The sequence below is a fragment of the Lissotriton vulgaris genome, chromosome 5 (assembly GCF_964263255.1).
Source record: "Lissotriton vulgaris chromosome 5, aLisVul1.2, whole genome shotgun sequence".
In the NCBI taxonomy this organism is placed as follows: Eukaryota; Metazoa; Chordata; class Amphibia; order Caudata; family Salamandridae; genus Lissotriton; species Lissotriton vulgaris.
Genome location: NC_141693.1, coordinates 1,512,720,754 through 1,512,733,654, shown reverse-complemented (window position 1 = coordinate 1,512,733,654; position 12,901 = coordinate 1,512,720,754). Strand labels below are relative to the sequence as shown.

General features: G+C 43.1%; 1 protein-coding gene across 2 annotated transcripts in view; it reads left to right on the top strand.

Moving 5' to 3' along the window:
* Positions 1 to 272: 272 nt before the first annotated feature.
* Positions 273 to 12,901, top strand: part of SORT1 (sortilin 1) — a 577,196-nt gene continuing 564,567 nt past the window's right edge. For both annotated transcript variants that reach the window (XM_086923559.1, XM_086923558.1), the window contains exon 1: positions 273 to 505. In XM_086923559.1, coding sequence (XP_086779685.1) covers positions 278 to 505 — 228 coding nt within the window. In that variant the 5' untranslated portion in view covers positions 273 to 277. The remainder of the gene's footprint in view (positions 506 to 12,901) is intronic.

Below are 12,901 nucleotides of genomic sequence, written 5' to 3'. Positions count from 1 at the left end.
GCAGGTATTTAATTTGAAGTCTATTTTGGATTGGTCTTTTGCGAGGACGTAATATGTAAAACCTAAAGTTTAATCCAATCAGTAAGGAGCATCTCTTAGAGATGGCCAATGAGAAGGCAGAGCGTCTGATATGACTCCTAATTCTAGTGATGCCATACGCCACGCCTCCCGTTCCACCACTGTGAGGAAGGGCGCATTAACCAATAGCACGAAAGAAACTGGATGAGTGACCGACGATTGCTCTAATCAACATACGCATTCTCACGGCGTGTTGCCAATGGTAGCAGCAGGGGGTGGGCGCGCTCTGTGTTGTGTCAGGGAAGCAGAGATGCGGTCGGCTGCGATAAGTCTGTTACCGGACCCCCAGAAACTATGTGTCTGGGGGGTATTTCTGCTTGTGCTGCAGTTAGGAGTCGCCACGGCTGAAGACACCGGTGATTTCTGCAATGAGGAATCGGATGTTCAGGAAGACGAGGTGGAAAAATTGAAGAACAACACCCACACGGTGAGGGTGTGAGGAAGGCTTCCAGGGGGTGGGGGGGTAGTGTGTTTGAGCAACTTAAGAACCATGACCGTGTTGCCAATTTGCGTCACGTTCCCCAGCTTCCCCCAGTGCTGCAAGCGGAGTTGCATTAAAACGTAACTGCACGTTTTAGGATGTAAAGTGATGCCCTCAGTCTGAACTGACTCAGGATGGTCACGTGTAAGCGGTCTAAATGACAGCCTAAAGGTTGGACTCGGGGCCCTCGTCCACTGGAGCAGGGACATCTTAAGAGTTTGGGGGGCCTAGGCCAAACCTATTTTGGGGGACCCTGTGGGGAACAGTTTTGAATTCATGTTTCCATTTCTGCTCTTTCATTTAGTCTTTGGCCAAATCACGAACGGGCACACTCGTCTAAATTCTACATTTGTTTACATCAAATATTCAGGGATAGTGTTGTATGCTTTCAATATTTTAACACTGCACCAGTTCACTAATATTGCTGCAAATAATCTCATTGACCCCCCTCCCATAGCTTATATGTGAGGTCCTGTTTTGATCTAAAAGAAAGTATTTTTGTATGGATGTTGCATGAAACACAAACAGAACATTTCTCTGCAAAATGTCTGTAATAGACTCTCACATTTCGCCCACAATACAACTAAATTAAAGGAAAAATGGTATATTAAAAATATGTTTAAGAATTATTCAAGGTCATCAGAGCAAGACTCTCTGCTGAACAGAGCTGGGTCTATCAGGGGCCCTCTGAAATGCTGTTGCCCTGGGCCAGAGCCCACTTTGCCAATGCCTTAAAACGTCGCTACCCTGGAGGGTGTTGCGCAGGTGGGCTACAGATTTAACAACAAACAACTGTAACCAGAAGTGAACATGGGGGTACATGGAAGAGGCGGAAAACCAATACTTAGCAGGGTAGAGTGTCAGTGGAGCTGTTTTGAGAGAGGCATGTCTTTTAGCAGTGTTGGACAGGCCTATAAGGAAGCCAAGCAGTGGTCTGACAGGTCAGCTTGTGGGCCTGTTTAATGACCTTCTTGGCAGGTTTTTACCGTTGTTATCTGATATTAAAACAAACCATGCCTGCAGCAACTCGAATCCATACTGCCTTATGTACCTCCCAAAACACTTGTACAACGTGTCTTTACAAGTTCAGATTTCCCCCTAATTTTCAAACGCGGGTGTTAGATGGGGACCGGGAGGGTCGGCCGAGGACAAGGGGAGAGGCCTCCGGTGAGGGCCGTCTCCAGCGATCGTACAGACAAGTAACTTCCCCCCCACAGATGGACACCACACAAGAATAAGGTGAACGTTCTTTATAAGCAATTCTTGAAGTACGGTGATACGATACAATGGAAGCAGGACACGATGATCCTCTTAATTCTAGTCTCTTGAAAGGGAAAGGGGTAGCGGGACAGTCTTGGTTACCAATCTGGTACTGCGATGCGATGATGGTAGCTCACAATCCTCGAGCTCGGCGTTCGAGAGGGACGGGCCGCGGCAGTGCCAGCAGGTCCCGAGGTGGTCGTAGATAGGAACGGGCCGCGGCAGCGCCAGCAGGTCCCGGCGAGGACTAAGGTTGCAAGAAGGCCGCGGCAGCGCCAGCAGGTCCAACGAGGATGAAGGTTGCAGAAGGCTGCGGCAGCGCCAGCAGGCAGGACGATAGTTCACAAGGCAGGGCTGCGGCAGCGCCAGCAGTCCGTCAAGGATGAGTTCTTCACGGTGTCTCTCGACTCCAAGATACAACTGCCTTCCTGCTCTGGAGCTGCCTCAGTTATAGGTCTGGCCCCCTTTGATGTCCGGACCCTCGCACTTGGAGGTCGGGAGGTCCGGGATGAGGGAATCCAGACACCCAGCAGGGGGGTGGAGCCAGCGCCCGGGGAGGCTGGGGTGATCGGCACCTGGCGGGGGAGAGCCATCGACACTTCTTCCTCCCATTGACCTGCCAAGTGGTCCGTTCACCTCCTGGGTGGATGGTGGTGCCGGGATGTCGGGGCCTGGCCAGGCCCAGGGTTGGGGTCGTGCTGAGGCCATGCGGCCTCGTGGTGCAGTGTCTAAGATGGCGGCTGGGCCGGGCAATGGTGCTGACGGTGGCCCGGGCCAGTGATCCAGAGATGTCCGGGAGCAGGAGTCCCGTAGGGGACGGTTTGCGGGTTGCTTCTGTGGGTAGCACCTGGAGAGCCGGTGTCCGGGCCCTGTCATGCGGGGAGGGAGCGAGCCCTTCATGTGGCCTGTCCAACAGCGGGCCACAATTTTTAGCCTTGCAATTCACTAAAGGGGTGCACAGGCTTATTTTCTGTCGTAATCCGACTCTTTAGGTCTGACTATGGGGCTTGATCCGATGCAACTATCTTTTTTATGTCTGGCTAGGCTCCGTAACTGTAATTCTCCAAACTCTCCAATAAATCTTCTGCGTATGCTGTCATTGGGAGACTTCACCATCTTCTTCCAGTGATTTGCATATGTCTTTCTGTTAATTTCCTCGCAGACCCCGAGTACAGATGCTGTAGAATTTACATCTGAACTGTGGAGACGAATTGGCCACAACTTTGAAAATATGTAAATTTCAGCGTTATTCTGCATTTACAGAATGACAAGTGCTTGTTTGTATGTCAGGCATGTAAATATTTACTGGCTTACATCGAATTTTAAGTAGTGCTCTATCCAAGGCTTCCAGTGACAATCAACCCTTGAGTTCTGGGACTTTAAACTTTTGTTCGTTTGAACATTAACGGTTAACTTGATTCCGATGTTTTAATCGAATAGGTACTGTCACGTACTAATTCTCTGCACCTCCTTAATGTTGAATGCAGTGTACCAACACTTCAATGGAAGGGTATTGTACTAGTGCTTCTTAGTAGCGAATAGTTTGTGGCAGTTAGCAGCCGCACTTTCGTTTCCCCCTTTCAAGAACTTTTAATTATATTTTTGCATCCGATCTCTTGTCTGTGTTAGTGACATATTATCTTTTAATAGTGGTGGGTGAGCCAATAAATTAACAAGGAGATCCAAGAACAAGCATCAGCTCTGACTGTAATAGACTGTGCACGAGCCGAACCTTGAAGATATTTGGTATGTAATTCATGCACCAAACATATTAGAATATTGCACAAGATGACCCTGCACACCCGACGACCGCACGAACGATGAGACGCCGGTATCCTATGTACGGCACTTACTTTTCTTTACTCTCATTGAAAATATTGGACCTTTGGCACATCTCGAACAAAGAATTATCTTTGAAAACACAAGTTTGAAGACCGATCTGAAGCTGTGCCATACAGATATATTTAAATTAAGCCCTGAAGAAGTCCGGTCACGGAGGAAACGCGTTGGCTATTGGCTTTTATCTTCAATTGTGAATAAAAGGATTGCTTAAAAAAGAAATCTGACTTTGGATATTCTTGGGAGAACAATTGGATCTTTTGTGAATATATGCATATTAAGCATTTATATTGTATTAACTAATTGTTGGGGTGTGCAGGGTCATCTTGTGCAATTTGATGTGTAAAACAAAAAGGATTTTTTTTGTTTTTCTAATTTTGAGATCTAGGGGATTGTATCCCAGACCATCTGCACCCACACATGTATACATTAGGAACTTGGTCACCGGTGCGGGCATAATAGCCTTAATCCCCTCTGCTGGCTTGAACCAAACATATTAGAATATGATAACATTTTATAATGAGGTGAATGTTGATTCTGTCGGGTACAGAATTGATTCTTGGTTTACAGAAAAATAGAAAACAATGCTCAGACCTTTCAGTAATAATCAATGAAACGTAAAGAGAAAACAGAACAAAAACCCCCCACAAAATTGAATAAATCTACAGTAGTATTGAGGGATAAATCTGTATACTCTTTTACATTTAGAAGGATGTCACAGTTCATGAACCTACAAATTGTTCAAACGACGCAAGTGATCAGGTGAAGAAAGTGCGAAAAAAGTGCTAAATGTGAACAGAATATATACAGTGTTGTATGAAACACGAGGTATTTTTTGCAGAGGGTATATCCTGGACTCTAGTATTTTAAGGTGCTCTCATGTGTGATAAGGAACAGAGTAAGATCACTAAAATAAATAATTTGCTTAGTATTGCAAATGTGCTCAAGCAGGAAAGCCAGGATTGGCCCCATATTCTGCAGTTTCACTGTGCAATTCAGCCACTTGATGGGTATCTCTTTCTGACATGAAATTTTAATACTTTGGAAAATAGACTAGTTCATGGTGACAGACTAAATACATGTTTCAATTTTGTCAGTTTATCGTAGAGTAAAGCTTTTCCATGGACTTAAGCATGTTCACAACAGACACAGACTATATTGCACCTTTTTCTCAGCAAAGGTAGATTTACTGGGATTCACAAGATGCCAAGCTGAGGCCGGATCTGAACCAGGTTCCCCATGTTGTATGATCAGCAGCTGCAGTCGTAGGACCACAACGTTTTGCTTATTTTTGGATTGCGGGTCCAAAAGGACTTCGAGCTGCGGCAGTCCGGCTTGAGCATTCATTGCCTAGGCCGATTCTATCCTTTCAATGATAGCCCACTCATATTTGCTTGTGGGGTGAATCTCATTGTCGTTCCTCCTATATAGTTTTTTTTTTCTCCAGTTTAGGTCCAAGTCAATGTCTCCTGTTGTTCTTTACATATCCACCCAGTAGGGCAATTGGTTAAGAACAGCCTACTATTTTTTCATATTCTAATGGAAAATGACTGCCATACAATGGAGACAACCAGGGCCTGTCATTCTTATAGACATGGCTGTTGATCAGCTCATTTCAGAGAGACTGACAGGTAGTGCTGAGAAAAGAAACTGCTGTCCGATATTAATGTGGGAAATCTGTTCTAATTGCCTGAGAGGAATGGACATGCTCTGATGTAATTGATTACAGAGCATTATAGTAAAAAATATTAATGTTAACTGATGTCTACGCCCATAACAAATGTCTTGTTCTAGTCTTGGCAATTGTTGAATTAGAAACCTGGTGATAGGCTGTACTTTAAATGTTGAGGCACTGTGCAGCTCATTCCTGCCATTCATAATTTTATCAATCATGTGAAGGAACATGGTGTCGAATATGTATGTAGGGCTTGAAGTTCTCTCCAAATTTATTATTCATAAGAAATGGAGACCGCAGGTCCGCTCTATTTCTTATGGAAAGAATCTAACTTCACTCCGACACAACACCTATACGAAGGCACTGGACGAATATTACACTCTGGGGAAAGTCCAACAATACCTAATGGAAGCATTAGGGTCCGAGGCCCGTAAGAAAATCCTTTTTACGAGGCTAACGGCCCTAAGAATTTGGTACTTCAATCTAGCATGGGCACGAACAGATGGAGCCGTTTCATGTTGCCTATGCAACTACCAACGGGAATCTTGGCTTCATTTACTGTGCTGTTGTCCAAAACTCATCAACGAACGACAGAGGCTGCTTTGTCCTATTTTTAGAGCCCTTGGCATTAGAACTTGCGAGCAGGCATCAGATTGGTGCTTCTCGGAAACAAAAACACACCACCTTGCAAGAGCGGCAACATTTATTTACCAGATTGGTCAAGCTCTAGACACTAGAGGATAAAAGACTCTCCATAAGCTCTCAAAATAAGAGTTGATAAACGCACCAACAAATGGTTTCCGCAAACACCAATGGGCAAGGAAGACCTCGCCTGCTACCTCAAGTGCTCTGTCAGGAACCCTGCTGCAATAAAATTAAGTACCAGGATAGAAAGCCGAAAGGTTCCTGCAATACAAGATTGGCTGTTGGAACTGGTTTTTTTAATCTCACAGGAGGCCTCAAGAGGGGGGTGGAAAGGGTGGGTGGGTAAGGGGGTTGGGGTTCTAATTTGAGCTTTTTACTGTAATGATTTTAACAAATCGAATGGTTAATAATAAATCAATCAATCAATTCTCTCCAAATTGTAACAAATATGAGCCAGCAAAAGAGTATGGTGTTTTTAGCAGTCATTCTGTATTCCACAGTTTCCCTTCCTGTTTGCACTGTGTAAATCCACAGTACATTTTTTAGGTTTTGTGGTCGATTTTATATTTCACTATCCAGAATTTATGATGGTTACATAACTAGAGAAGCACTTAAAGATAATGGCCCTGTTGCTCGCCAAGAGACTTTAAGTTTTCATGAAAGATTGAGATAAATTATAGCAAGCAAGCAATGCATGACTGGCAATATATCTTTTGGCTAATTGTGACGTCCGATGTTTCCTGTTGTCTGACCTACAGCTGCAAGTGTATTGGAATGTACATCGTGTATATTTGCTGCTATGAGAAATATGGTGCCTCTGAGTGATAACTCGAGTCTCACACACTCGTGCCATTCATCAGTGCTTTTCATGAGAGGAAGCTTGAACCACCCACGGGACTCTGAAACAAAATGAGCTGTGGGTAAAGTTAAGTGTTCACCATTAGTAGGTCCGATATCGTTATTTGTAACAATTTGTATTGTGAAGGAAACAATGACCCAGTAGCATGACCCAAGGTAATGGAGGGAAACCACATATGCCTTGTTGTAATAGAAGTGTGATTGCCTCAATCCAGCCTTCTGTCATCCCGTATCCCTCCTTGTGCCTCATGAAGAGCCGCATGCAAGGGTAGTCTGGACTCGGGGAGTAGGATGATGGTTCTGTTCTTATGATCACATTTTCGGCAGGAGTTAGGAATTGTGTGGTAACTGCGCTGAGATATTGTTGCAACGTCTCATAGAAAATGTTATTTTGAGCATTGGTTTGTAAGTTGGCACAGTAATTTTCTGTGCAGGAAAGCATGTGTCCTGGTTTGCACTGTTTTTCAGATGTAGCTTAATGAAGTCCCTAATGTGCTGTCTGTAGCCATGTTTATTTTTATCGTGAAATTGTATTTTTGGTGGATGATGCAGTACTCCTTTAATAAATTCCCACTCTGTGGGGGGATCAAGCAGCTGGAAGCAGGCAATAAAAATTATTTTGCAATGCTGTCGGAATGTGGACGGAAAGAGATGAGAAGGCTTTCTTCTTATGGCAGTTGTCGGGTTTAAGTCTAGTGGAAGTTAAGACCTGAAACTACCTGTTTGGGAATATATGAATGTTACAGGTTTGCAAGATCAGTAATTGAAGAGAGCCTTGAGGCATATACAATGCTGGCAGCCTCTGCTATATTGTACGCTGCATAGCTCCAGAGTTCTGAGCGCAATAAATGGAGCAAAAGTATTCCAGACAGCTTGAAATGATCCTCATTGAAGCGTGAATTATTTTCCAACACACAAACTTCATTTACAGACTACGTGTATCAAGACGTAAAGTACGTTCCATTAACTGACACCACCAACCACCAGCCCCACACAGATATACACAACACCCCGCTTTGAATCTACACAAAACACACAGCGGTTAAGCGTAACAATAGATACAGGAACATGAAGTAGACATTAGCGCAAGACCCCGTGTTATGCTCGTGCATTATAACAACAGTGTGACATTTGAAAATGAGTTTGATGTGCACCCACAAATTCCTACAGAGCTGAGTGACTCCAGTTCATGAAAAGCAGCTTAAAATAATTCGTTTGTTGGCTAGGACTCCGGCTCAACATGAATAGTTTTTAGATTTCGCCTACGCAGCACGTATGCGCTGCATAGGAGAAAGACCTTTAGCCATCGATGCGTTTTTTCAGCCAAAAAACGTGCACGCATTGCATTGCTTCTAAAGGCAACGCGTGCATGTCTGGCAATTCCCTTACGGGAGCGAGCTTTGACATCATATGTTTGTAATTAACTTGCAAACATATGGTTTCCCTGCTTGTTCCCGGAAGGGAAACAGGCGCAGGCCCCCTGCTGCCTCCTTCTTTAGTGCGACTCGCGTCCTGTCCCACAAACCAGTCCTTCTAGGTAATGGCAGCACATCTTTCACCACTCGCCCAAAGTGCATTCGGCCTCCAGAGAAATAAACATGGTCATCTCTTGCAGGGCATTCACAGGGAAAGTCTCCTTGCACAAAATTGGTCACTCTGCTTTTTCACCTCCCTTGCCACAAGGCCTATTGATTACTTCTTCAACAAAAGCAAGCCATTAATCAGGATTTTCTCCACATTTATGGCTGCAAAACACTCTGACACGAGTGAGCAGGTCCTTATCACGGGACGGCCCACATGAATAATACAGGGGGGTCAGCTGTGTCAAAGGCTGGAGGGCATTTTGGGTCAGCAGTTGCCAGCCAGAGTTACAGCGAGGGGCTCTGTGGGGTCTGTTTCTGGGCATGGGAGCCTGCAGAAGACTCACATCTCGCAGTCGTGAATTGTCACCGATGCCCGAAACTGCAGGCCGCAGTGCCTGGTCCTATGATTATGCACGCGGAAAGAGAGTCCACACACATCTTTATCCTGTTCCATCAGTAATGATGTGGGAGGCACAGGCCGGCGTCTTCAGTGCGGGTTTATTAGATTCCATTCGAGAGCCTGCACAGAAAGTGTTTTTGAGTTTTCACACGCAGTGCCTGGGAAAATACATGCAGAGTAGACCCCCTGCCTAACCCTCTGTTCCCGCATGCATGGAAGGGGTACAAGTGTTTGCATGCCTTCACAGATTGATTTTCAGGAGGCTTCAGCACACCGTCTGTCCATGCACCAAAAGGGAGCCATTTGTCTCAGCAGCGGAGTGTGGGTTTCTTATTGGTGATGCTGCAACGCAAACTAAAGTCCATGCAGTATTGCGCCCAGGACAGAGGAATAAATGAAGTACTGTGAGAAAAATGCTGAAACAGTTTGATGAATTTCTTGTTGACAAATGTGATTGGCAGCAGGGCTGAAGCGACCTTTCATCCTGCCAAAGATGAGGGAAAAAAGCTGAGCACCACTGTTAACAAGCATTGGCATAGCCAATAGGTCTCGCCTTTGGGACCTCATAAGTGTTTAGCCATGCAACAGTTGTTGTTGAACCAATGATATTGTGCTGCATAACTAAATACTTATAAGGTCCCAAACACGAGACCTATTGGCTATGCCAATGCTTGTTCTAAATAGCGCTGTTTGGGGTATGTAGCACGGAACAATTGTGAACTACTCTGTAACTTTTTGCTGTAAATTAGGTATTGACCCAATCAGTGTTTAGAGATGCCCACTTTTTAATTTGGTTGGAAGGGATTAAATGCCCTTTACAAGAAACTGGCCATTCCTTAGACTTCTTTTTTAGCTCTTCCTTAAGACTGCAAGTCGACTTTCTATTACTCTCGCTATGGTCTGACTAGTTTTATATCCCACTTAAAGTTATGGGAATAATTAACAACTTTAAAATTAGGTCTGCCAAGTGTAAGTCAAAAGTTGTCCTCAAACAGAAACGCCTTTACTGATTTAGCACATCAAATTTCTTTGATTTTCCTCTGGTAAAAGTAAAAAAAACAAATGACTAATCGTTCTTTGTTCTTAAAAACCTTAAAGAGCATCTAGACCACAGCTCTGATGCTGTTATTATGCAGAACATTCCGAGTGAGTCTAAATTCGACCAGTGTATTTGGCCAAACCTGCTTTGAAAAATAACGCTCTCCGTTTCATGGAAATCAGATGGAGGAAAAGCTATTAAGCCTCAGTAAAATTATTTACATGAACGTCAAATAAGGCAATAACGCAAAAACAACAATTGATGGACAGAATGCAGAACAAGGTCATACATTCACCCCAGTACAGAGATCTGGGCCTAAATCCATCGTTGCTTTGCACTCCACACCACCCCGGTTCAGACATGGCCATATGCAAATCAGCTTTGACCCTGTGCCTCATGGGAACAGTCCAGCCCGAACTGCCAAACCATGTCTTTCCTGGACTGGAATCAAGCATCCTAGGACCGGTTTCTGGCTATCAACCATCTTCAGCCAGGATAGCTTGACTCCAGTGGTGTGGATAATAAGGCAATAAACCATTACGATTAGAGTGACAGGAAAAAATATCTTTCTGTGAAGAAAAGTTAGCTGTAAAAAAACAAATACATTAATTTTCAGCAAATGGACAAGAGAACCTAACCAGTGAAACAGTGTACTGCAGGATCAGCAAGAACTGAGAGCTCAATTGCAGGGCAGAGAAACTCAACCACAAACTGCCTACCGTAAAGCCAACCACGTCTGAATTTATCATCATGGGCTGGGTGAGAGGAAGTACGTAGATTTGTTTACAGATTTAGTTTTCGGCTACAGGTGTAAGGTTATGTGTATGTGTAAAACGCCCTGTTACCTGAGAGGGTGTACTGGTGCTGAACAGGTGCCTGTTGGCATATGACTAAATCAGGAAAAGCAGAGTTTTATTGATCCATGATATGAACTAATCCTCACATTTAAGTGAGACGATATGTTGTTGCACTTTAAATAAAATAAACTGTTTTTATAACTCTTTGTAACCCCATTCTACTCACTTTTTTACGCTGTAAAATAACAGATGTAACTATTACCTAGTGTAATCTTACTCGTTTTTCCGAGCTCGGAAGGATGAAAAGCTGAGAATGTATTGGTGTTATTCGAACGTGCGTCCTTTAAATGGCTGAGGTCGGCCCTAACCATTTAACTCTAGGAGTCATCTGGCTCCTGTGTTGAACTGTTTGTTTTTATGTGTGATATACAGTGCCTGGTAGATACATATGTCTTGTATGCTTTATTGCCATTGAGGGATGTATGACTGACCAACAACAGCATTTACCACGAATGCCTTCACGACGACACTGGAACCACAACAGCATGTCTTTACAATAAAAGTCTTAACAACCACAAGTATGCCCTTTCCTCAAAAATATAAGTATTTTACAGGCAAGTAGGAACCTAAATATAAATATATATATATATATATATATATATATATATATATTTTCTCCAATCCTGACGATCACATTAGCAATCAGGCGCTGACTCCGTGGGGTCTTTTTCAGAAACAAGTATTTATTTTTCTTAGTGCTTTAGGATTGACGCGTTTCGACGGTCACAGCCGCCTTGCTCACAACACAGAGCAAACAATGAGTCATTGCTTTTAACATGTCAACATATATATCCAATATATATATCCAATTGCAATGGCGGTTGAGGCTGGAGCGCTCTCCGGCGGGTGCATGCATGGGACCAACCACAGGTCCAGTTAATCTTTTACAACAAAAAGGAAAATGCCACACTCAGGAACTGTAGTCATTAGTTTATTTGGCAAACTCCACGGCAAGATTAGTTGCCACACCGACGCGTTTCGGAAACACGCCCTTTCTCACGGTGGGCGGAACTACTTTTTTCTTTATTTAAAAAGGCTTTGCATCACCGCCCAGTTTTACAGGATTTCTGGGACTTGTAGTTCCTATATGTGTATGTAACACAGTGACACCTATTGTGACAATTACGCGTCTTCGTTACAATAATGCATTTATATAATACGTTACTTTGTATTGTTTTTTATACTAGTAATGCGATTGTATGCATAATTAATTGCAATCATGTTGTATTTTGATGGTATAGTACCTTATACAACCACAATCTTTGCTTATTGGTCACATGACATTGGATACAAAAATATAATCAAAAAATTATTATTATAATAGTATTTCCAATCATGAGGTATAGTACCTTATATTTCTTGTAATTTCCAACACTATGTGACCTACGTTTGTCCCGTATAGATTCTGTCCCCCATTGCTTTCTACATCAATGTTATAATTTGTCATCACATTCTTTTGTTCCCCAAAATCAAGAAATCAAATTTTAGATTCTCAATCAGTTCCAGTTTCTAAGTTCTTATTTACAGGTGTACAAAAAGTTCCTCATCGAGGTTCATGCCCCTCGGGATTTTGCTTTTGATCCGAATTATGTATTTTGATTCAAGTTGTCTCAATTTCAATTTACGATCGCCCAATCTCTCATTTTCACTGACAGTGTCAATCCCAAAAAAACACATTTTCTGCCAATATCCACCTTGGCATTCAAGCATGTGTTTGGCGGTGGCATACGTCATGTCCCTTTTTTTCACCGCACACGTGTTCTAATATTCTTTTTTTTTTTTTTTTTTTTTTTTTTTTTTTTTTTTTCAATGTGCAAATTGTGCTACCTATGTACATTTGGGCACAGTCACATTGTATCAACTACACAACTAATTGGGTGGTACAGGAAATTTTTGTATGTATTTCGATTAGCCGACCTTCTGGATCTCTGAATGATTTTTTTGTTCCTCCCGATTTTACATGCTTTACATCTTCCACACTTATTAAATCCACTTTTTTGATTTTCTAGCCAGTTGGAAGAGATTTGTGTCCTTGTTTCAAAGTAGCTTTTTACCAGCATATCTTTTAATGAGGGGACTTTTCTGAAAGTTAGATTTGGTTCCTTTCCTAGGATTTTTTTGAGATCGGGTTCTTGGTGTAATAGTGGCCAGTATTTTTGTACACATCCCCTAATCTTTTGTGCCTC